This window comes from Lampetra fluviatilis, chromosome 26 (assembly GCF_964198595.1).
Source record: "Lampetra fluviatilis chromosome 26, kcLamFluv1.1, whole genome shotgun sequence".
Classification (NCBI taxonomy): domain Eukaryota; kingdom Metazoa; phylum Chordata; class Hyperoartia; order Petromyzontiformes; family Petromyzontidae; genus Lampetra; species Lampetra fluviatilis.
Genome location: NC_136300.1, coordinates 6,829,665 through 6,856,355, shown reverse-complemented (window position 1 = coordinate 6,856,355; position 26,691 = coordinate 6,829,665). Strand labels below are relative to the sequence as shown.

Sequence of the window (26,691 nt, the reverse complement as noted above, 5' to 3'; positions counted from 1 at the left end):
CCACTGGCCATCAATTCTTCAAGCGACATGTCCTGCCCAGTTCACGCGATGTCTCCAACTCGTGTCGGGAATAATTATTCAACCCAACTCGGCAAAAAAAATCTGAAAATAAATTGGTAATCTGTGGATGCACAGTTGGGCCAACTTGAGACTGGGGCAGAGCATACAAAATAAAACTGTGTATGGGAGCTTGCGAATGTTCACAGGAGCAGCGAGTCAAAGCTGCGCACAGAACAGTGCTCCCTATCAGCACACGTGTCAGATAAGCAGATGGACTTGGAGGGCAGGGTCTTTCCAGGAGGCAGAGTAGTGGTTGCCGCTGACGGGTTGTGGAGGTGGCGCATGGGACGCGGTGTCGCATGTGCGTGCGCGTGCGTGGGTGCATGTTTATGCGTCGGGTACAGAGGTTGCCGCAGGAATTGGTTGCGAAAGGGCCGGTACGTGACGGAGAAATTGGAAGTTTTTGTCCGGCCACGAATCGGTTCATTACCCATATCTGCCGGCGTCGGCACATTTTGATGAACGCCAGCCACCGACACAATTATGACGATAATTGGATTGATAAACGGTCGCCTCCTTTCTTGCCGGTGTGCGGGTTGAGCCCATGCCTCTCGCCCGCCCGCCCGCCCGCGTGTGTGGGTTGCTGCTGCTGCTGCGACTCCTGTGCTGTACACAAACACAAATCTGCTGTCATGTTACCGCCAGCTTTCCATTAACCCTTTGGGTGACAGTCCGCGATTGCCCGCGCTGGGGCTGACGCTAGCGCTGCCGTGCACCCACGGCAGAGTCCGTCGTCTCCTGAAGTATTTGAATCGCGACGCGGCTCATGGGCTGTGGCTGACTAAATCGTGCGTGCCGGCGAAGGCTGCAGGAGTGGAAATATTTGCGAAAGGAAGCGAGGTTAAAAAAGCATCCCTCCCGTTCTACAATAGCTTGCTTTTCATTTCTCTTTTTTTCTCACCTTGCACTGAGTTTTTATGATTTTCATTGCCGTGATTTTATTTTTTATTTTTTATCATTCTCCGCAGATAGCGTTTTATGCAAGCTGCTTACCAACATTGTGGCCTCATATCCACTCCCTCCCCACCTCATACACTTTCCAGATAAAGTGTTTGATATGTTTTTTTTGTTATCAAATATTTATCTAAACCAGCACCTGTTCGCCGTTTCTCCTTTTGGAAATGACATGAAATAGATTTATGATCAAGGTAACGTGTCATTCAAATATGTTGTACAAATAAATAATTATTCCAATGTACACTCACGCAAGATCCTGCTTTTGTGTAGGTTTATGGGCTGCTGTGGGCAAACTTTGTCTGCGAGCACCTGTTAAGGCTTATGCAGGACACAGCATGTACCATGGCCATCAGCACACATGCTCGGTTGCGTTTGTCAGCCTCGAGCTGCTACTGATCACATTTACCTAGGCAAGTCCCAAGCGATTGTTGTCTGTAAACATGTGCAGGCGAATATTATATATTTCTCGTTAATCACGATAATGTGTTGTCTTAAAGATGTGGTGACGGTATTTTATAATAATCTTAAATTCTATAGATATGCACTTAATGTGGGGTAGATGTTTAAAGGCACGCCGGTGTGAATTGTAAATGCGGTTTATATTTCGGTATAAATTTGGTATGGTTATTAGATCCTTCACTCGAAAATTACGATGAGGGAAACGTATTGGAGATGCTAACCAAAGGAAACTGTATTGAAGAGAAAATGTTCCACTTAACCTCACCGATTACAATTGCAACTGCTTCTATACAGCTCTACACTCAGGATGCGTCCATTGCAATTCCGTCACCCGAATAGAGAGAGATTCAACTCGTTGCATTGGTGGAAAATTGAATCCTGGTTGGCACCCGATATAGGAAGATTCGAGATGTATAAAGTTTGTGACAAGGATGTGTGTCGCTCTTCCTGTGATGACATTTACAAAAACCCTGATTTTAATGATGCTCGTGAAGATGACATCGGTTTGACGATAATTATGATGGTGATTCCATGTTATTGTTGTGATGACATTAACTATATTTTTTGTAGCCTATTATTGATATGTATGATGATGCTTTCATAAATATGCTCACGATATTGCTTACATATTCATTCGTGTTCATACTCGTGATATAATTGTTTACAATGTCAATGATGATGGTTCTTGCCAGCAAGATGATGACTTTGTTTACACTGACGATTGTTTTATTTGATGACGGTGATGAAGACGGGCAGTATGCTTACCGTGAGGATGTTGATTTTGTTTCAACATGATGATAATTATCATAAAGATGATGATTACCATCTTCATTATTATAGTAATAACAATAATAATTTACATTACCCCTATGGCCTCAGGAAGAGCTATAGTCTGTGTATAGTAGTATATAGTGTATAGTAATGTAGTGTAGTAGTGTATAGTAGTGTAGTGTATAGTTTATAGTCGTGTAGTGTAGAGTAGTGTAGTATATAGTTTAGTCTGTCGCCAGGGAGTGGGAGGTGTGGACCGCCACTACTCAACACGCTGCCGCCGCGACCCTCGCCAGGACAAGGAGACTGAGAAACGAGCGATTTACCCCGATGATGAAATTCGGTGGCGTGCTGGGGCCATTGGTTAACACACTGCGCTATGAAACCTGCGAAGGGACTTTTATTCCTGGCCACGGAATCAAAGTCACGAGTGATACCTCAACCAGTTCTGGGTCCTCCTACGCTTCACCATCACACACTGACCAGTGTGGTGAAGTATGTTCAATATTCTTCTTGGTTCTTTCGGTAAAGTCACGTAGAAGGGAAGTAATAAAATAATAAAAATAAAACAGCTGTCTCCCCGACAGACCTGGTCTTCACCTGACGACGGCTGCTTGCGTTGTGGCCGAAACGTCGTGAGAATTATTTTATTATGTTTTATTTCTATTATTTTATTACTTCCCTTCTACGTGACTTTACCGAAAGAACCAAGAAGATGAATCTCTGCAGTCACGAAAGCTTTAAATCGAAATATGTTCAATATTGCCCATGACGGTGTGGAGAGTAGGGACCCAGGCCGACCGTGGAAGTTGCGCTTTTCCCGACTATAGATAGTAGGCCGTGAATTATTCTATTTTATTCTTAATTTAATTGGCGATGCAACTGTTGCTCACCGCCTGACCGCCGGTTCCCCATGCGTGTGTGCGCGTGTGCACAGGCGAGCTGGAGATGGGCGAGTTGGACTCAGAGAGGCGAGGGGTGAGAACTCGCATCGCCCTGCAGGCCGGGGTCACGTGGGGCCCCTACCCACGCCGCTCCGCCAGGGGCCCACCCAGCCCTGGGTCTCCGCACAGCGGCATGGAGGTGGGATCCCTGTTCCTCACTCGCGTGCTCACTCACTGACTCAAAGACAAAGGTCCCCCGTGTAGCCTGGACAAATTGTTGGGGCGAGTGCTGTTAGCGAGCAGCAACCTACGAAGGTTGGCACGGGAGGGTAGGTGGCCAGCACCAAGCCCGACCACCTTTGTCTCCCTAGTGGCGATGTTTGCACATCACATCGAGTTCTCATTTGGGAGGAGCACGAAGGGAGGCTGCTGGGAAATACATTTTTACACTTTATTCATTTTTTAATTTTATGTTTTTTTATTCACGTCACGCTGAGTCGACCTAGGGGAGGCTCCGAAACGGTTAAAATAATCGTGATCGGGACTCGCAGGGTTCGTAGCACAGCGCGCTAACCGCTACGCTACCTGCTCCACACGACTCACTCACATGCTTATTCACTTACACGCTCACTCACACACTCACTCACTCAACAACAACACCTGCCATCCACCACTAAGTGGCAGCGACGTGACCATGGCCACGTGAAGTGTCGAAAGCTCACTGCTGGCAGGAGGTCTCGGAACAGACAGAAGTTGCCATGGGTTGACCGACTGAGATGACTGGCAGATGTACACCAGCTGGGCCCCCTACTGTGCCAACTTGCCGCATTTTAGCTGCCCAGCGCTCCCACGTACAGAACGACAGAGTGAAATATCAAAGATGGGAATTATCTAAATTACATTTAATTTAAAATGTGTAAATTCATTACAGTTGTAATTTCTAATTGGTATCTAAATTGCATACCTCAAAGTAATTGGCAATTTGTATCAGAATTGCGTGAGATACGGTGAAATTGGTCATTTGTTTCTGGTTACATTTCATCCAGTAATTTGTAATATGAATGTCTTTTACCCATCTCTGCCTTGCAGTGACACACTGTGCACGGCACGTAGCGTATACAATCATCAATAATCTCAACAGATCTCAGCAAATAAGCAGGTTTGGTGGCTGCGGAGTACTGCCTAGCTGGCCAGGGGATGCTCGATGTTGCACTTCAAGGCTGAATGGAATAACGGAGGGTACATATGGACCACAAACTCACGCTGTGGGCTATAAGACCAAGGTGGTTAGTGTATGCAGCACCAGTACTCCCCACTGAGACCTTGCTGCGTTTCAGCAGCGCAAATCTCTCCGTGATTGGTTCAAGCCTTGATCCTGTGTAACGTTTCTGGAGGGCAGCTGCTACCGGCCATCCAACTTAGTTTTGAAAGCATCAAAGATCCCTGTTAGAGAGCACCTTTGTGGCTTGCACAGTGCATGACGTTCAATGGGACCAGTACCACGCCCATCCGCCTTTGTCTCTCCACTGCCGATGTTTTTATGTGCCACACTGGGTCCTCATTTAAGGCAGAGTCAATTGGGGGGGGGGGGGGCACTGTTGCAGCAGTGTAACGGTTATCACACTGGACTTGCAATCCAAAGGTCACCGCTTAAATCTCCTGGCGTGGTAGTTGAGATACTGGGCAAGTCTCGAAGGGCCCCCGAGTCTGTCCACCCAGCAGTAGAGGTGGCTTCACTTACGGTGAGTAGAACGGCAGGTCCACGTGTGGTGGGGTAAAGTGTGGCTGCTTCAACCTCTTCAAAAATACGAACAAAAAATATCTTTTATTTTACCAGGTAAGATCCACTGAGCCATATATATTTATATATTTATATTATATTTTTCAGAAGCGACCTGGCCATGAATGATAGCTCAACAAAGTGGCTTATCACGTGGAAATTAATATCAGCCAAATACTCTATAAGCGCATGTTTCTAAATGTGGAGATAAAATTCCACGCGATCACCGTGAGAGAGGCATGCAAACTCCAAATATAGCGGTGTCGGGGTCGGGATCAAACCCACGACCTCCTGCGTACCAGGCGAGGTAGTTAGCATCTCGCCACGATGGCACCCAGCGTGGAAGAGGAGGCCAATATACTCTCAATAGCTCCCTCTCGCGGAGGCCCTTCTGGCAGAAGTACAGTGAGCAATTGCAGGCCTGCAGCTTTGTCTTTTTTTACCAACTGAAGGGAGAACCAGGGCAGGTTCATCTACAGCCTAATCGCTGTGGTGTGTACAATTTTGCATTTGCATGCATACACGAACATTCAACATACACACGCACATTTTTGCACAATTGCAAAAACAAATGTGCCTTTGTGTACGCTGCATGAGCATTTCTTACACTCACCCACAGATAGCCTTCAATTCCCCAATGGCTCTCCTGCACCACACATGTAGATTACTCCAAATCAAATACCCCCACACCTGTCCTTGAGTGTCACTGCAGGTGTGTGATTGCATTTGGACCGTTCCATTTTTCACAAGAACTGGGTGAGCCACGGAAATCTAGGCTTGGTGGTTACGCCGATTTTTACTGGCGCTGTGCGTGGCCAAAAATCTGCGGAGGGTGTAAATAAAAACGTCAAAGCGAGGTACAAATCTAACAGTTATAAATACATCACCATTTATACGTGCATTATTGATGAGCACGAAGAAAAGTGCGTCCACTGAGGAGATGGAGCGATAAAAAAAAACGTCTGGGTGCAGCTTCAAAGCGGTATATTACCTCACAGGATTGTGAAAGATTGCATCAGCTTGGGGAGGCTTTTATCCAGCAGTGGATGAACCATGGCTGAAGCCTGAATATGACGAACATATATTACATATTTTAAGAACACATTTCCGTAGTTACTCAATGTTGTGTGTCCTTATTTTTAAAATCCTTTATATTACGTTCACTTGCTTGCTTGCGCGCTTACGACCGTGCAAATCTTTCGGTCGTTTTTTAACCCACTTCCCGTGATCCAATCGAGCTGACATTTTGCACACAGACTCGTTGTGCGTGACAATTTATTTTCGTGAAAATTTTTTTCTAAAATTTTACACTTTTAGGAATTTTTTTTTCTATTTAATTACCAATTGCTTAATGGTGGCAGGCAATCATCTGACCCATAGGTGGCAGCCATCTCAAGCCAGAGGACGAGAGGACTCTAGCCGCCCGTTTCAAAGACCAATGTGGGCTGGGTTGTGGCCCATTGAACACGCATATAAAGGATTTATAGTGAAAAACTTTGTTTTTACGGGTTAATTTTTTGCATTTCATTTTTTCCATACGTGCACAGTACGTACCCACTGCCGATTTGAGTTAGCCAGGTCGAGGCATCTTGCTGCTTAAATTAGCAATGGGATGGCACCCACCTCCATATGTTGGATCCAAGCTGAGCTGGCTGGCTGGGATGCTCCACATAGACGCTTCTATCCATAGGATCATCACTCTTTGCTCATCACGAAGTGGCGCTTGCTTTTATTTGAACCGTAGAATGATCGGGATGATGAAGAGACGATGGGCTGGGTTGACCACTGACAGATATTTGTTTCTCTCGATCGCGTGGGCAAGTTCTCGAATGTGGAGCGGACACTCAGGTAGTCGGATTGATTTAGGTGGAGCAGCTCAGGGTGTCACGTGGGATGATGTAACGGGGCTGCAATGCTTCGAATGAACGCGTGCGCTGGGACGCCTTGCGGGTGTTGCGGTGCACGCTTGTTGCTTCACGTGTGTCACTGGCCACCACGGTGCCCCCCGTAGCATCCCACCGTTGCACTGCGGAAGCACGCGGACATTATTAGCGAGCAGTTATGCTGTACGCTCTGAAAACTAATCAGAGCGGGGCGATAAAAATAGGATTACATTATAATATCGGTGATGCATCACGTTATCTTCAGTGTTACTTAATGAATACTTTTTTTTTACAATCGTAAAAAATGGGACCCCTGACACAGGCGCTAAATTATACATTCGTAATTTTAATATATACGTTGAAATTTTATTGGCACATTTTTATTGCGTTGCAAAAAAAAAGTATGTGTTTTTAATGCGAGCTCTAAATGTTACGCAAAAATAAATGTGAATTAAGGGAAAGTTTAAGGTACAAAGGGGTATAGTGCGCATGTTATTACTCAGTGTTGTATGTGTGTCTTTTTGTCTTTGCGTGTGTGTACGTGTGTGTATGTTGGGAGCGGTAATGTAGTGGTTAGCTCGCTGTACTGCGAACCCGACGACCTGAGTTTGATTCCCACTCACGGCCAACACCGTTAACGATTATATGAATCGATCCAGGGCCTCCCCTAGGTCGACTCGTGCGGTGTGTAAACATCGCAACTGGGGAGACAAAGGCGGTTGGGCATGGTGCTGGCCACCCACCCCCTCGTGTTCCGTTCCGGCCTTCTTAAGTGCTCTCTAACATCACTTGCTCCAACAGTCTGGTAAAGGCTATGCAGAGGATCTTTGTCTTTGTTTATATATATATCTGTGTGTATATGTGAGTGTGTTTGTACATCTTTGTGTATGTTGGGACTGATGGCACAGTGGTTAGTGCATTGCATCGTAAATCCTGTAACTAGACTCCGATTCCCAGACTTCCTTGAGATCAACTGATCCCTAAATGGGGGGTATGTGGTGCAGTGTGGAAGCATCACTACCGGGAAGACAAAGGTGGCTTGCCTTCTGACCATACCCCGTGGATGCTCACTAAGTGCACTTGCCCCAGCAGCCTATGAGGCTATACAGAAGCCCTTTGTCATTGTATATCGTGAGGGGTGGCACAGTGGAAAAGATCCATGATAAGTGAAATCTAAGACAATCCTGGGTCTCTCCTAAGTTGACTCAGCCTTCAATGAATAATGGATGGTGTGTGTGATCATTTCAAATGGGACAGTGTCCCTGCCCTAACAGGCACTTGCTAGCAGCTCTAACCCCAGTCTGTATGTTGAAGTTTCGTATTTATTTATATGTCAGAGATACACTCTTAATTCTAGATTTGAAGCTTTCGTGTCTGCAAGGATTCATATTCTTAGGTTTTTTCGGTAAAGTCACGTAGGTAAAAAATTAAAATTAATCAAAAGTGTTGCCTCTGAAACGTCGTGATTTTTATTTTTTATTTTTATTTTATTTTTATTTTACTTTTATTCATTTTAAATTTTTTACCTACGTGACTTTACCGAAAAAACCTAAGAATATACACTCTTAATTCCAGTTATCATCTGATTGGTAGGGCCAATATCATGCACCAATAGCATGCACTTTAAGCCACATTTGACTGAGTCGACCTTGAAAGAGGCCCAGCTAAAGTTGACACTGTGGGCCACGGCGAGCAATCGAACCCAGATCACCAGGACCTCAGGGCCTTGTGTTAATGGCCGCGACTGCGGGTGCTGACGACAAACCGCTCATTCCCTGGCTGGCATTTTGCGACGTTCACAACAGCACTCCCGTAGCCCACGACTCGTCATCAAGAGAGAACGCCGCCGCTCGCCCTGCTGGTTTAGCCATGTTTGTTTGTTGTAGTACAGAGTTAGACTGATGGCCTTAATCTAAGTTGTCTTGTGGTTGTTGTTGTTGTTGTTTGACTTGCATCCCACTGGGATTTTTGCACACAGCGTTGGTGTACGGTCTTTTTTCTGCAATATGTTGCTGTCTTTTCTTGGATGTTCTGTTTGCACTTAGTGACATATTCACTTTAAGATGTTTTTTGTTCATGTTTTTGTTTTTTGTTTGTTGCGGTTGCACCCGATTCAAGAGCCGAATGGCTCACAGGGCTATATCTAATAAATGAACTTGAACTTGAAGTGCAAGAATAAAGACAGAGACCCATCCCCCCGTATTGAGCCTTGTAAACCGTTGGGACAAGTGCGGTGGCGAGCACAAGCACCATGTGTCCCCACATAGCTAGTGAATGTACAACTAATCAATTAAAGGTGGAGTCAACGTGGGAGTATCCCACGGGAAAAAGTTCTGATACCACTTGGCTCTGATGTCAGCCATGGCTGGGAATTAAACTCGGCATCCTGGGTTCATAGGTCAGTGAGCTAATCACTGTCTTACATCTCCGCAATAAACACACACTCGCCACCAAACACACCCATCCGAGTTCATCAGTTGTTCTTTATTCATATTTGAAATACATTTAAAAGTTTCACAACGCATTCTTCAAAGCACATCTTTCCATTTATACCACGTATGCCTCAATCTTAAAAGGATTTTTTTTTAAAGATAACTCCGAGATTGTGGCACACTCTTTAAAGACAAAAAATATTTACATTTTTGCATGACTAACACAATCTCTGAAGCACACATAAACCTTTTGGTCTGCAATAAGAGGCTTCTTTTGAGCGGTGTTTAGCTTCAGGAATACAATAATGAACTCCGGCCATAAAAATGTAGCCTTGGCTATCCTTGGCATGCCAATAGAGTGATTGTGAGATTTGCAAAACATCTGAGCTTTGTCTACCAGTCTCTGATAAAGTCCCCTGACTAACACTATGCTGCTTATTAAGAGAGATTTTGTTATTTAATATGAATTTCTTCATAGTCTCATCAACTGTGTGTGCGTGTATCTTTTCGTAGTGGTGACACAGTGTGCAGAGACCCCAGTTGCCTGGAGATTACTGGGTGCCTCACAAAACTGATACCGTTATCACAGCACTGAGCAAACACCGTTCAGTTCCAGGGATCGAATCTAGGCACCCACCGATGATTATACTGGGTTCTCAAGAGTAGCGAGTTAATGAGCTCAGATCAGTCACTACTATTATGATTTCCCAACCAAAAAGAAAAAAGCCTGTCATATAATTTAAAAAAATAATTTTTAAATGTGGCTTATTACAGTTATGAATATTGAACATTTTCGTTTGACAAGCAACGAGCACGCTTTGCAAAATATGATGCCACATATCTACTCAGAAGTAGTTACGTGGCATCATCTTTTGAGGGTCATTTTTTTGGCACGCGGTGGTACCAATGTTAGCCGTGAGAAACTGCCAATGAAATGTTTCTGTCCCGTGACATGATAAAAAAAAATAACAAAAATACATAAAGCAGCCATCATTTGTGCTCCCATCCATGTACGAACATCAGTGGCATTTCAGTATAAAAACCTATCCTGGTCCTCAAGTGGAGAAATCCAGCCTTAAACGAGTATCTGGTATGATCTGTGAACATAAGCAGTCGGGAAACTCAAGCAGATGGGCATGGTGCTTACCACATGGCCTGCTCATATGTAATGCTGGCGTTAATAGGTGCTTGCTAACAACACCGCCCCCCGTGAACTTTATGGGGAGGGGTCTTTGTGTGTGCGTTGGTTAATTTGAATTTGTTAGCATAACAGCTGAACTGCCACGCTTTATAGGAAACTTTACATGATTAAATAGTGTCCCTACCCACTTGAGCGTGGAGAAACTTGCATTGTTTTTATGAAAAGTTGTTAATAATGCCATATGTCCCTGCGTCCTGTTTCCTTTTGAGAATCTAATTAACTGTGCCGAAGTGGCTCAGAATTGCAGGGCAGTGGAAACATTGGCAAGTGCCGGCACTCCCCAGGCTCGGACAATTCATAGCGTCTAAAGAATAAAATTGATTTAGCCTTGTTGTTGAGCTCCTGTATTTGTAGAATTGTTACAAGGGCAATAATGAATGGGTGAAAAAAAACGAGCAGTGCGATTGATCAGTGCACGCAACTTCAGGTGAGGTATCCCCACAGATGTGTAAAGGTACACCGTGTGTTGAGTGAGAATCCTCCCACCAAGGCATTAATTCGGAGACCTTTTCGAAATAAGTACACGTCCAGACCACGGTGTGGACAGGTGCAAATGAAGATGGGCTTGAGAAAATGAGGCTTGTCTTCAAATGAGCCTGTAAAAAAATATTCCTCAAATGAGAGCAATGGGCGGAAACCCATTAGGACTCTGCACAAGCCGTAGTTCTTCAGAAAGCAGAGCAACATAATGAACTCAGGGGAGATGGCTTGCCAAATTTTGTCGGGCGGGCTTAAATTGTCCGTCTGTTAAAACGCAAACGCAACTTGACTCGCAAGTTCAATCGCCCACAGAAAGCGATTCTAATAAGTGTACTCTTGCAGAAACTTTACTTAAAACATCGATTCCTCATGATAGTCTTTGCGCGTGGTTTCTTAATGTTTGTATATGTGTGTAATGTAGCTCGTCACAATTCGTGCCGGCATTCCTATGTTTACATACAAGCAATTGTCGATCGTCGATTGCTTGCGTTGCGATCGAAACGTCGTGAGCTATTATTTTTCTACCTACGTGACTGTACCGAAAGAACCAAAGAGTATGGATTCCCGCAGTCACGAAAGCTTCAAATCAAGATTGCTCTGTTTTCATTGTGTTCTGACAATCTAACGATGAGAAATTCACCTGTGAGCTAACAGCATTAACGTGGCAAAATAAGTTTGCAGATTATGCATAGGCGTAATTTCGAGGAAATTTGTATATGTTCAATAGAAAATTTAAAATTTAGTTTCAAGCACTAACCGGTGTGGAACGGCTATGATATTTATAAATGAATATGAAACTGCACACTGATTGCCTGAGGCTAATGCAGATGGTGACATTTCAATTAGCTCATTTAAAGAAGAACAGCTAACAACTGTGAATATCACTACAATTGCCCTATATAGGGTGTACTTAGCTTCCCTGTATTACTACTAATGACAATTTATGTAGCTTGTTTTAGAATGTTTAGCACAATGTGCCTTTCCAAATGCCCAATAACTTAATGATCTGACAGACATCCCCATATGCTCTCTGCCCATCAATACCCATCAAAACCCATCACTACCCATCAATACCCATCAATGCCCGACATTTCTAAAAGGAGTTCAAATTTACTCCATCCATTGTGAATCTCAAGGAAATGTAAAAGGAGTCTTGAGGCGACGTCCAAATGCCTTCAAATCAAACATTACCACCTCTGCAACATGCAATACTAACGTATGCACCATTGAATGTTTTCAATGCATTGTGGCGTATTGGTCTACGAGAAATCTCACTTTATAAAATGCTCAATAGTTATATATCCCATTTCCAAACTGAAATGATTTGGGTTACTTTTGATCAAGTACGCTTGTGCTCAGGGTTATGTTCTTATATTTATCTACCTGTTACTTAGCTCCTTTTGCATCAGATTCAATTGGCATCTCATAATGTGGCTTACTCATTCCGTTTACAACTTTGATTTGATCCTTGGGGATTTTAATTGGGACTGGATACAACATCCAATTGCTGCTGTTTTCAATGCACTAACTTAATTGCCACTAACCCATACATCTCTCCCTTTGCCGATCTGAATGTTACAAATGGGTTAAAACATAACTTTAAACAAAAGTGGTTTTGAAAAAACTCAAAGTGGTAGAGAGCCCACACTCCAGTAGATGAGGGGGCCACTGTCAAATTCTCACACAGCTGTGCTCATTTCATTAACTCGTGAGGGATGACGGTCTGGGTTAGTCTGTAAGCTCTATTAGAACTGGCAACATTCCGATTATCTGACTAATTAGTCGACTGAAAATTAGTTTGACGACACAACAATAGTTGGACGAAAAATGTATCACCTTTTCCCATGTGTGCTGCTGGACGGGAGGCAATCGGCAGGGTTGGGTGACGTCATCAACATGGCTCTCTACATCAGGCTAGGCGTGGCTTGCAGGGGGTTTCCTGCCGTTGGGAGACAAAATGTCAGATCAAGTGCTGTAAATTCCACATGCAAGTGGCATTCACTAGTCTGTGAATAAAATTATATTTTCCTTACTTTCATCACAACGGTAATTAGTGAATTAACACCAGATGGATGATGGCCTGAATCAAGTTCGATTCAGGTTAGAACAACATTTTGATTGACGGGTCTTGGAGTGGTTGAGTTCATACACTCGAAGAGTAGGCCAAACTAACCTCTAACGCATTCCTGCGGAGGGAGCTGGTAGGAACGTTGGGTTGCTCGGTCAATGGCCAGGGTCAACGGAGGCGTGGTGTATTCCGCGTGAGTAGGTTAAACGTTGAGTTTTATAAGGGCACCACGGAGTGAACAGCCCCTCCCCACCCAGCCCCACCCCTCCCACCCGCACCCAGCCCTACCCTCCCCACCCTCCCCACCCCACTCAGCCCCACCATCCCCATCCAGCCCCTCCCCTCCCCACCCTCCCCTCCTCACCCAGCCCCTCCCTCCCCACCCAGCCCCTCCCTGCATGACGGACTGACACAATAATCCCCTGTGGGCTGGTGTAACCAGGAGGTTCCTACCAGTATAAGGGCTGTCTAGAGCTCCCTCCAGTGAAGACCCTTCAGCCAGCAGTGTGCGTGAGCAAGCAATTGCACCGGCTGCCCCTTTCCTTTCGCCACCACTCGACCAGCACAAGCACGCTCATGCACGTGCCCCGCAGGGTGAGTAAATAAAACCCCACGCGAGGCAGAATCTGTATCAGCGCGGAGCATTGCTCTCCTACTCTGCAACTTCTCTTTGCCAAAGCCATGCGGTCACTTGGAGGGAGGAAGGGAAAAAAAGCGAGCATTTCGGAGAACATTTCATCAAGATTCTATTGTGCGAGTTGCAGAGGTGGGACAAAGTCATTGTTATGCAAGTCCAAGTCGAGTCGCAAGTCATCAAATTCATGACTCGAGTCTGACTCGAGTCCAAGTCACATGACTCGAGTCCACATCTCATAGGTGGGACAAAGTCATTGTTATGCAAGTCCAAGTCGAGTCGCAAGTCATCAAATTCATGACTCGAGTCTGACTCGAGTCCAAGTCACATGACTCGAGTCCACACCTCTGGCGAGTTGCATTTCCAAATCTGTTCAATCCAGGAGCTCACTACGGGTACGTCCTTGCTTTAATCTACATACGTTCAAGGCATGTCGTTTGGATTAAATCTTTCCTCCGCTGCGTAGGTTTTCACGGTTGTTCTGTACTGCTTCTCCGATGTGTTTTCCGGTTTAACGTGTTGTTCGGCACGATGTCCGACGTTTCGCTTCAGTCCCTCGAGAAGCTCCTGGCACGTGGAGTGAAACATCTGACAAAATGAAAACACTTTGGAGAAATGTTTCCTTTGTTCTTCACTGACCTTAAGAATACCATTCTTAATTTTTTATGCTGTGCCTTCATTTTGTTTTTAGCTCGCCGATTAGCGCTGTGGTTTTAGAACCCATCTCGCAGTCAGGATTAGGTTTGACTCAACCCATTAAATTTTCTTATGGAGTGACTGCCCTTTCTATAGGAATGTGGAATTTCCACCATTGGTTCAGGTCCACCAGTAAAGTTGAGCAATGCCACATGCTGACTTTCAGTGAGCTGAAAGCAAAACATTTAATCTATAAATTACTATTTTGTATATCGATATATTCTCAAAGCTGAACGTTTTATTCCATCTTGAAACAATACTGTCAAAACCACGAAGACATCCTGGTGGTGTCACTACATTTCTCAATAAGTTTAAGTCACAACACATAACACTACAAATGTGTCTCCTAATACCATTGCTGTTGCTCAACTAGCCACATAGTCAATGACAACATTGATTATCTGGGCCCAACACTACTAGAGCGAGTCATCACTTACGTTGTGTATGCAGTACTTCCCAGTAACTTGCCGTCTAGTTCGTGTGTATTCTTAATCATCATTAGCCATGATCAATCTACTGCTGGATGAAGGGCCCTCCAAGCCGTTGCCAGGTGTCACGATCCTGCTATGAAATAATCCACCGAGCAAATACGCTCCAATTGATTTCCTCGTTCCATCTCCTCAGTGAACGTGCTCTAGGAGGGACGCATTCCATTCCTTGGCTTCCACTCCGTTGTTATTATTCTTGACCACTGGTGCGTCAGACCCTTCCTGCCGTGGTGATGTGTGTTGCTCCAGCCCAATTATTTTTCGCAACCGTTTGATTGATTTACCTGTGAACGACGTTTTCCAATCCACGTGTTCCCTCTATCTGTCTCTCAATGTAATTCCCCAGAATTTGTTATCTTCTGTAGTTTATTTTGTGTTGTCAGTGCTTGACTCCGTACGCTAAGCTGAAGGTAATTATTTTGAGCCCTAACTACTGCAGCGCAGAATTTTAAATATGCGGGGCGTGCAGATGATGGTGGTGGTTGATTATCTCAGTCAGTCAACGTATGGCACCCTGGGTCTGTCCCGTGACCTGCCACCGGGCGTGGCCTTAACGTGCACATAGCCTGGCACAAGCACCGTGATGACATCACCGCCACTTAGTGGCCAATGGCTGTTGTTGATTATTGTAAACATAAGAACTCATTGACACAATTACATCTCTTTATCAATAATTACTTGAAGTTGTTAAAGGAGCAAAAACGCGTATCGAGAGGTATTGAGGTAGTATATCGCTGATATGCACAGTAAATATGCTGAATTGTAATATGTGAATGAGTAAACATTCGCAGATTTTTTTTATTGCATTTCCTTTTACAAGATCGATTGATCAGAAGAAGTGGAAACTGCCCCCTGCTGTGATCGCTTTTAAACAATTCCACATTTCCATGGTTGGGAATCTCCCTTCGCCATATAACGATGCCCAGTGGTTGTGATCGGTAGCACAGACAAATATAATACACATTAAAAAACGAAAAACGTCTCCTACAGAGGCCAGCTTTACTGTATTAATGTCCATAAGCAATCCTGGCTCTGTTGGCAATGGCAGCGAGCAAGGGGGGAGCTGACCTAACATGAGCCACACTTCCTCAAACGCCAAGGCTTTTGTGGGACTTCTCTCCAACACAACGGTGGCACTGATGTGGTAACGAATTGGCAGGTTTTGTTTGCGTGACAAACCTCCATTTGTGGCTGCGTCGGGTGGTGGTGGGTCTAACGACACATTTAGATTGATGCTAACTAAGCCAAACTAAAAAAGCCTTTTTGATAGCCAAGGCTCCCTTTTCTTCCTGGGAGCAACACCTGCTCGAAGTCCACCCTATGAAACAGCCTCTTAACTCACCCCGATGCGCACCCAGCCAGCCAAAGATCCGGGCGGCACTCTGACATCTGTAAGGGTTGCCCTCGCTTTACACGGTCGTAAGTGATCGTAGATGCGTTTCTAAAAAAAAAATGCACAAACTAAACCGCGCGAGGAGACACCTGCCTGCCGAATCGCGCGCACACACAAAACACACACACAGTACACACACACAGTACACAGTACACACACACAGTACACACACACACAGTACACAGCACACACACAGTACACACACAGTACACAGCACACACACACAGTACACATACACAGTACACACACAGTACACACACAGCACACACACACACGGTACACAGCACACACAGTACACACACACAGCACACACACAGTACACAGCACACAGTACACAGCACACACAGTACACACAGTACACAGCACACACACACACAGTACACAGCACACAGTACACAGCACATACAGTACACACAGTACACAGTACACACACACAACACACACACAGTACACAGCACACACACAGTACACAGCACACACACACAGTACACAGCACACACACAGCACACACACACAGTACACACACACAGTACACAGCACACACACAGCACACACAGTACACACACAGTACACAGCACACACAGTACACATACACAGCACACACACAGCACACACACACAGCACACACACACAGTACACAGCACACACACAGCACACACACAGTACACAGTACACAGCACACACACAGTACACAGCACACACACAGTACACACACAGTACACAGCACACACACAGTACACACACACAGTGCACACACAGTACACAGCACACACAGTAAACACACACAGCACACACACACACAGTACACGCACACAGTACACAGCACACACAGTACACAGCACACACACAGTACACACACACAGTGCACAGCACACACAGTACACACACAGTAAACACACAATGTTGTCTCACGTCCGACCGCATAGCCGCAGTGCAGATTAAATTCAACCCGCATAATATCGCGAATTCCGGGTAGAAATGGCTTGGCGACGTGCACGCGAATTCGCACAAACCGAACCGGCGAACCCGTAACCCCCTCTCCAAACCCTCCCCCCCCCAACACCCCACATACACCCACCGCACCTCCCCGCCGCCCCCCTACGGACAAGAACCCGGCAGCCCTCGAGTAGCGGCACGGGGTGCGCGAATTATGTCGGGGTGGCGACATGAGGTCCCATGCCGGATGTCAGGCAGCGCACCGGTCTGTCAGGAGAAATTAACAGCGCGGCAGGACGACGCGCAAAACACCTGCTAGCGACTTGCCTCCCCAACCCACCCACCCACCAGCGTTAACCATTTCTCCTGCCTGCAGTTTGGCGGCAGAGTTCGGGAGAACGGGGGCTGCGCGCTCGCTCTCTCGCACGCAGCGGTTCGTGCGCTGAACGAGTACGGAGGATTCATCTTCTTGGTTCTTTCGGTAAAGTCACGTAGAATGGAAATAATGAAAAAAAAACATGATAAAATACAATTCTCACGACGTTTCGGCCACAACGCAAGCAGCCGTCCTCAGGTGGAGAACAGGTCTGTCAGACTCTGTCTTCTCGACAGACCTGTTCTCCACCTGAGGACGGCTGCTTGCATTGTGGCCGAAACGTCGTGAGAATTGTATTTTATTATGTTTTATTATTTTATTATTTCCCTTCTACGTGACTTTACCGAACGAACCAAGAAGATGAATCCCTGCAGTCACGAAAGCTTTAAATCGAAAGAGTACGGGGGATTTAAAGCTTTCGTGACTGCAGGGATTCATCTTCTTGGTTCTTTCGGTAAAGTCACGTAGAAGGGAAATAATAAAATCATAAAAATAAAACATTATACAATTCTCACGACGTTTCGGCCACAACGCAAGCAGCCGTCCTCAGGTGTCTTTCCGACAGACCTGTTCTTCACCTGAGGACGGCTGCTTGCGTTGTGGCCGAAACGTCGTGAGAATTGTATAATGTTTTATTTTTATTATTTTATTAGTTCCCTTCTACGTAACTTTACCGAAAGAACCAAGAAGATGAGTACCGGGGAGCCTGAGCGATATTGCGAAAACCACTTCAGACCGAGGGCTTAAGAGGCGTGCCCCTCCTCTGTACGCCATCTGCTCCGATTGTTTCTTAAAATTGGTGGCTCGTAGCCACTCGCTGTCTCGATTCGAATCGAGTTGACGTGAAAGGGCTCGCCGTGAACACGCGACGAAGGTACGGCAGGCGGAGCCGGATTTGAAAAATGTTCATCGGGATGTGCGTATCGAATTTAAATCCCATGGTTGGGGTTGATGAAGACTTTCGTCCCCCTAGAGTTCATAAGATGAGTGCCGCTTTCTGAGAATTCAACAGCTGCTGTTCATGCTACGAGAATGTGGACTCTGCCACGTTGAAATTTTTTCACCAGTTTTATTTATGATATTGGTATTTTGGGTTAGATCGCATGAATATAAATGTGTCGTTAAACCTGCTACCACCCGACACAGCCAATTAGTAATGTTTGTCACGTAAACAGAACATGCCAAGTCGTTACTAGTAAATCCACAACATTTAAAACGTCACCTGAGCCGATTGACAATCGCCTCTTTCATAGAGGAGACTGTGGTCAAAGTACCAAAAGGGTTGTGCTCATATCGAAGCAATTTAAACAAACTCGTTTTTTTATTTTTCATTGCTACATGATGCGTGCTTTTATCTTTGCTGAGGGGAGCAGTGGCGACGTGGTTACACTGTGAACTATGAAGTTGCCTTTCCTGAGTTCGATTCCCAGCCACAACTAACTACAGTGGCAAGTGGGATATAAACCAAATCTGGGTCAATTGCCCCAACCCCCATTGACCAGCCAGGGCCAGCCAGTATGTTTCAACGACTTCTAAGACTGACAAAACCTTGGGGTGCCTTCGTCGAGTAGTGGATTGGCAAATGTCTGTAAATATCTATTGATCAATAGATGGGAAATTATGTAAATATATGTTGCTTGCAGGAGCAGTATATACTTTGGGTTGATCAAATAATCCATAACAGAGGTTTAATGGGCTGGATCGCGTGAATAGAAATGTGTCGTCATACCCGCCACCACCCGACACAAACAATTAGTAAGGTTTGTCACGTGAACACATTTGCATGTATTGTTTACGCGGCAAACTTACTAAATGGCTGCGTTGGGTGGTGGCGGGTTTAACGACACATTTATATATTTAAGCGATCTAACCCAAAACACCTCTATTATGGATAATATTGACTTAAAGCTTTCGTGACTGCAGGAATTCATATTCTTTGGATCTTTCGGTAAAGCCACGTAGATTGAAAAATAATAATGAAAAATAAGCAAATATCACGACGTTTCGATCGCAACACAAGCAATCGTCATCAGGTGCAAACATAGTGCGAGAGCTGCTGATGACGATTGCTTCTGTTGCGATCGAAACGTCGTGATATTTTCTTATTTTTGTATCATTATTTTTCCATCTACGTGGCTTTTACCGAAGACCCAAAGAATATGGGTAATTTCGATTTAAAGCTTTCGTGACTGCAGGGATTCATCTTCTTGGTTCTTTCGGTAAAGTCACGTAGAAGGGAAATAATAAAATAATAAAAATAAAACATAATAAAATTATTCTCACGACGGCGTTGTGGCCGAAACGTCGTGAGAATAATTCTATTATGATTTATTTTTATTATTTTATTACTTCCCTTCTACGTGACTTTACCGAAAGAACCAAGAAGATGAATATGGGTAATATTGATCGCGAAAGTCTACGTGTTAAACTGATCAAGTAATGTTAGTTGTTTATTAATGTTTACTTTGCTACTGTTTTCTCTTTGCTTTTGCCGAGATACAAAACTTCGTCTAAATGTGCCAATTTATTATATCTTCGGAGCCCTGCTGAATACATTGTTGCATCACTTAATAGCATACACAAGCTTTTATCGGCAGTACATTTTGAAGAATGTAAAATACAGGACAACCTCGTAACTGTGTATTTAAAAAAAGAAATCCGTTGATTGTGAATTTTTAAGCCATTGTTCATTTGAATACCATTATGTACATTTTATGTGGCTTACAATATTTGATAAGAAATGTATCAGCAATCAATACGTCTCAATAAATTGCCTTTCAGCACAGAATAAACGTAGCAATGTTTGTTTAAACTCAAATCATTACTTTCGTACAGCGCGATTTACACGATTCATCCTTTTTGAAGCATCATCATAGTCACACATAATTTTGTAGACAGGAAGTTTAGCACTGAAAGATAAATTCCATTGGATTCTTAAATTTGTATCCATGCATACTAATAATATTGTACATTCATGCAAACAGCATTCTCATGTGTATATTTCCGATGAAGAGCGTGAACGAGACTGCACAAATGAGACAATAACCCGAGCATCAATACAACGGAGATGTAAATCATTAGCTGTAAAAAAAAAATGAACGTAAGTTGGAAATTAGTTGCAACCCTCAGTAAAAATTTTGACAAATCATTAAAATGCTTGCGGGAGTAAATTGTGAAGCGATTGCACGGCGATTATATTCGCAGCGCATATTTTCTAAGATAATAAATTAAACTGCGTTAATGTATCATACGCAACATTGTTGAATCCGGTCATATGATCGTATTGTTAGAAAGGTTGCGTGTATGAATCCGAACGAAAGGTTGACACAGCCCATCATCCCTCGTGAATGGATACATTGAGTACCACTTGTGCTGAGCCTGCAGTGGTGATGCTCTGGAGAGGACTCGCCCCCACTATTTGAATGTTGTATTTCCACTGTGGCTTACATCTAACTAGCAGAGGGGAGTGCCACCCCAAGCTTATTTGAAAAAAAATGGGCTATTTAAATTTACAATATTATATGAACATGTTGTGAATGTAAATGTTGTAATGAATTAAACAATGAATTGAGCTAATAATAATTAAGTGCAGCTTGAATTTACGCAAAATAGCCAAACTAAGTCCTTCGTTATTCTGAAACAAACAGCGGTTCAGTGAGTTTACATATCGCTACGGCTAATGAGATTAACGGGTTATTTGCGCGTTTATTGCCCAATTTCGTGGCACGCGCGAACAAACAACATGAACAGGCTCAAAAAAGCAGTGGGGGAAAAGTTATATATGTTTTAAAAAATATCTCTTTTCTAAGATTGTTTCAGTTTCAGTCTCCCAAACGATCGTGCAGCAACAACATTTTGCGCGTTTCCATCTTTAAGAGCAGCTGTTTCAATTTTATGGGTTTTGCTAATTAAAATGATATGTAATTGAAATCAACTAATTTGTCGTGGGGGCTAAAGTAACTCCTTGGGAAAGATTTTAAGGGATTGCTATTTTGTTCTGCACCAATCCATTGTGGCCTCGTGTGTCCTGATGGGACAACAAAGCAAATAGCCCAGCTGACTAGCCCAAAAGAAGTTGTAATGGACAAAATCCAGCAATTTTATGGTATTACTTTATTCCTTGGCTGCACGCATTTGGGCAGAACTATTCAGACACAGCATGGGTTCTGGGTCCCAGACACGAGTCTTGTAGCCATGTGCCTGCCAGATTTGTTAACACTTGCGTGGTACGGCTCTGCAAGAATTTGCTGCCATTGCTTTTACGCGTCAAATGACACTTTATGATTTATCAAGATGCGAGCTACTGCGTGTTTTCTCTCGCGCGATAACAACTTACACATCGTTGACCTTGAGCTCGGCAATATTGTCATGAAACTGTGTGTCGTGTGGGAGAATTTTCGCACGAAGAGCTGTCGAGATGGTGGGAGAACGTTAAAGGTTTATGGGTTAAAGAACACAGCAGGAGACTCAGTAGACCCAATCCACTAATGCCAGTAATGGTCTTATATGTTATAGGTCCAAGCCCCTTGGGCTAAACCCATATGTGCAGTCCTCACAGAAAATATGCCAACCTGATATATAAATCATCCAACACTCCTCATTAAAAAATCTAATTATATTTATAGCCTGGAAATGGACAAAGAAAAACACTGTTTTGTTACGAACAAAATAACATTGAAAAGTCAAAGTTGTATTCTTTTTTTCCATGCAAAAAAAAACAAAAGGGATGTTCTCATCTTTATTTCGAACCTAAAAGCCATTGTTTTAACTCACAACCTTATGATTTCAAGTTCAGTCATAAAACCACAGCATTCCCAGACGATTTTTTTTCATTTACAGACGTGAAAATTACGGCAGCATAAAAACATCTGCAAGTCTTGTAACATATTTGTCTTTATTTTCAGACCGTTTATGGACGAAAGCTCTTGATTTGCATCATTGCGTGTATGGACAGGTCCCAGGCATGCGAATGTGGAATGTCTATCACTGGCTCATTCCTGCGAATGGAGGCGCCTGCCACCCTAACCCTATTTTTTACAATGAAGACATTTCATCTACGAAATGTTGTGTTTCATGCTTTGTAATCATTGTTTTATTCGTGTACATCAAATAATACATTTTTTTGTTATTACTCATTGTGCATCATGATGGGAACTCTAAACATTTACCATGAGACAAAAATTATAAAATCATAAATTGGATGGCAAATTTTCATCGCCATTCGCGGCCTGTTTTGCAAGCGCCCTGACAAATTCAAATACCTTCGAGTGTGCACGTACGCGTGTGTTCCTATTCGGTGAATTTACAGCTTTCTCCACAACCACTGGGCAATATATTTTCTTGCCATTTAAATATGATGGCCGTCAAACCTAGGAAATAGGCATTAACTGGGAAGCAAGGCAGTGCACTTTCAAACCCCGGTGATGGATTGTTGGTCTGAGCCTCAAAGGAATCTGTTTTTTTTTTTAACCGGCAGTGGCGAGTTAATTGGTGAGTTGTGCAGGCATCAGATTAAAAAAGGGGAGCCTTTGGCATGCGAACGGTTTTGCTGGAAAAAAAAAGACATTGCAAAAGAAATATCGCTGGAACGCAGCTGCCAGTCCATTGCAGGCTCATTTCGGCCACACAATGCTGGATTAATGTATCGCTTGCGAGAAACGTCAATGGCACCTCGCACTGCATTAAGCTGAAACAAAGAGGCGTAGGTGGGAGGGTAGGGAGGCAAACAAACATTGGTGCCAGCCTTCTTTCCAGCTGTGTGGCTCCAGTTTTTCGGCCATCTGTCAATGGGACCTACGGTCCACTGGGAGTGCTCAAAACTACTTACCAATCTGCTTGGCTTTTCAAATTAATTCTTCACTGCTCCGATTGCATGTTTTAAAATTTAGATTTAACTTCAACGGGGGGGGGGGGGCAGAAGGAATGCTAAAAGGGGGGGGGGTCTCTTAGGGGGGGGGCGGGGTGGGTTTGTTGTTTGTTTTTTCACCCAAGTGATTAGTTTCAATTCCGGTAGCTGAAGTATGTGACTGGAGCATTGGTGACAATGTTCCCTTTTTTATATACGCAAAACTGTTCTTCATTGCAGGACCACTGGCGGCCCCTGGTGGCCTTTAGTATGGCCCTGACGTGTGGCCCCTGGTGGCCTTCACTATGGCCCCCGACGTGCGGCCCTGGTGGCCTTCAGTATGGCCCCGACGTGTGGCCCCTGGTGGCCTTCAGTATGGCCCTGACGTGCGGCCCCTGGTGGCCTTTAGTATGACCCTGACGTGTGGCCCCCGTGGCCTTTAGTATGACCCTGACGTGTGACCCCTGTTGGCCTTCACTATGGCTCTGACGTGCGGCCCTGGTGGCCTTCACAATGGCCCCGACGTGTGGCCCCTGGCGGCCTTCAGTATGGCCCTGACGTGTGGCCCCTGGTGACCTTTAGTATGGCCCTGACGTGTGGCCCCTGGTGGCCTTCAGTATGGCCCTGACGTGTGGCCCCTGGTGACCTTCAGTATGGCCCTGACGTGTGGCCCCTGGTGGCCTTTAATATGGCCCTGACGTGTGGCCCCTGATGGCCTTCAGTATGGCCCTGACGTGTGGCCCCTGGTGACCTTTAGTATGGCCCTGACGTGTGGCCCCTGGTGGCCTTCAGTATGGCCCTGACGTGTGGCCCCTGGTGACCTTCAGTATGGCCCTGACGTGTGGCCCCTGGTGGCCTTTAATATGGCCCTGACGTGTGGCCCCTGATGGCCTTCAGTATGGCCCTGACGTGTGGCCCCTGGTGGCCTTTAATATGCCCCTGACGTGCGGCCCTCGTGGCCTTTAGTATGGCCCTGACGTGTGGCCCCTGGTGGCCTTTACTATGACCCTGACGTGTGGCCCCTGGTGGCCTTCAGTATGGCCCCTGACGTGCGGCCCTGGTGGCCTTTACTATGACCCTGACGTGTGGCCCCTGGTGGCCTTCAGTATGGCCCCTGACGTGCGGCCCTGGTGGCCTTTACTATGACCCTTACGTGTGGCCCTGGTGGCCTTTAGTATGGCCCTGACGTGCGGCCCTGGTGGCCTTTACTATGACCCTGACGTGCGGCCCTCGTGGCCTTTAGTATGGCCCTGACGTGCGGCCCTGGTGGCCTTTACTATGACCCTTACGTGTGGCCCTGGTGGCCTTCAGTATGACCCTGACGTGTGACCCCTGTTGGCCTTCACTATGGCCCTGACGTGCGGCCCCTGTTGGCCTTCACTATGACCCTGACGTGTGGCCCCTGGTGGCCTTCAGTATGGCCCTGACGTGTGGCCCCTGGTGACCTTCAGTATGGCCCTGACGTGTGGCCCCTGGTGGCCTTTAATATGGCCCTGACGTGTGGCCCCTGATGGCCTTCAGTATGGCCCTGACGTGTGGCCCCTGGTGGCCTTTAATATGCCCCTGACGTGCGGCCCTCGTGGCCTTTAGTATGGCCCTGACGTGTGGCCCCTGGTGGCCTTTACTATGACCCTGACGTGTGGCCCCTGGTGGCCTTCAGTATGGCCCCTGACGTGCGGCCCTGGTGGCCTTTACTATGACCCTGACGTGTGGCCCCTGGTGGCCTTCAGTATGGCCCCTGACGTGCGGCCCTGGTGGCCTTTACTATGACCCTTACGTGTGGCCCTGGTGGCCTTTAGTATGGCCCTGACGTGCGGCCCTGGTGGCCTTTACTATGACCCTGACGTGCGGCCCTCGTGGCCTTTAGTATGGCCCTGACGTGCGGCCCTGGTGGCCTTTACTATGACCCTTACGTGTGGCCCTGGTGGCCTTCAGTATGACCCTGACGTGTGACCCCTGTTGGCCTTCACTATGGCCCTGACGTGCGGCCCCTGTTGGCCTTCACTATGACCCTGACGTGTGGCCCCTGGTGGCCTTCACTATGACCCTGACGTGCGGCCCCTGGTGGCCTTTAGTATGACCCTGATGTGCGGCCCCTGGTGGCCTTCACTATGACCCTGACGTGTGGTCCTGTTGGCCTTTAGTATGACCCCTGGCGTGCCGTCCCCGACAATGCACAAATGGTGAAAACACCCCCCACCATCGTGCTCTCAAACCCCAATGGTTTCAAATTTGTGACGGCCCTCACACTGATGTCCTATCAGTGAAAATTAATCAGTGAAGAACACTGATATCCACAAAGTGAACATCCCACCTCACAATTGTAAGGTTTTGCAAGTTCAAATATTGATTGGGTGGGGGGGGATTATTCCATTCTGTCAGATTTACATGAACAGTGGGCCAGAAACATCAACTGTAACTTTTTCAACAATTACCATGTACAGTCTTGGGATCATAATGAATGAAATCTGGTGTGGCTTTGTGAATGTTTGATCAGGGGTGTAAATCCAGCCAGATGTGGCAAGCAGAACACTTTACTTATAATCAGCAAGGCATGAATTACAGATCAGCTCATCTCTCTGGTCATAAAAGAGATACCACTTTGAGTGAGGTCAAAAGAGGTCGTCTTATGAAGGGACAGGCCCTTGACAATGAAACGTGGAATTTCCTTCACTGACTCAGAGCAGCACTGTCCGATGCTCGTTTTTTGTTGTTGTAAAATCAACTAATCCGAAGTGCGCACAATCTCATCAGAGTGTGGAAACGAAGCGGTCTTGAACCTGGCCAGGCCATGAATGGGTGACTCTCAAGGCGCGTCTGCTGCTGTAGCTGCGGCGCTGTGAGATGGCTCGGAAGGTGTGACAGTCCTGGGAATCATCCTTTGCATTGCGTGAATTTTCTCAAGTTCCTCTCATTTCTTCACACATGCAAAAACAACACCCGCTGGTGGTGGTGTTGACCAAACATCCCCGATGCTGGGCGCGACTGGAAATTAATTTCAGAGAAATTCTTGGGTATTTTTTATTATTATTATTAGGTATGCGTGTATGTTGAACTTCTTTCGCACCGTACATAGCCACCTATGCCAGTCGTACACACATTAACTTGGTTTTGAAAGTGTACTCTATACGGGAGTTCAATTTGTCAGAGGCTATTGGCGCGGTATGTACTGTGATTGCGGTGTTCCGTATGACAGTCTCAGACACAGATTTACAGGCCTGCCCTTTGCCTTGCTAATCACCTTTTGGTGTGTGCCATAAGTGTCACTGAAAGCATATTTATAATGTTTAATAAAAAAAAATGAAATTAACAACAGGGTAATGCACAGTGTACGCAAGGGCGTTTGGG

The 26,691-nt window shown here is 45.4% G+C and overlaps 1 protein-coding gene across 1 annotated transcript in view; it reads left to right on the top strand.

Annotated features, from left to right (window-relative positions):
• Window positions 1–26,691, top strand: part of ZFPM2 (zinc finger protein, FOG family member 2) — a 220,449-nt gene that overhangs the window by 102,399 nt on the left and 91,359 nt on the right. Inside the window, exon 4 of the mRNA XM_078868938.1 lies at window positions 3,185–3,330. Within this exon, the coding sequence (XP_078725064.1) occupies window positions 3,185–3,330 (146 nt within the window). The remainder of the gene's footprint in view (window positions 1–3,184; window positions 3,331–26,691) is intronic.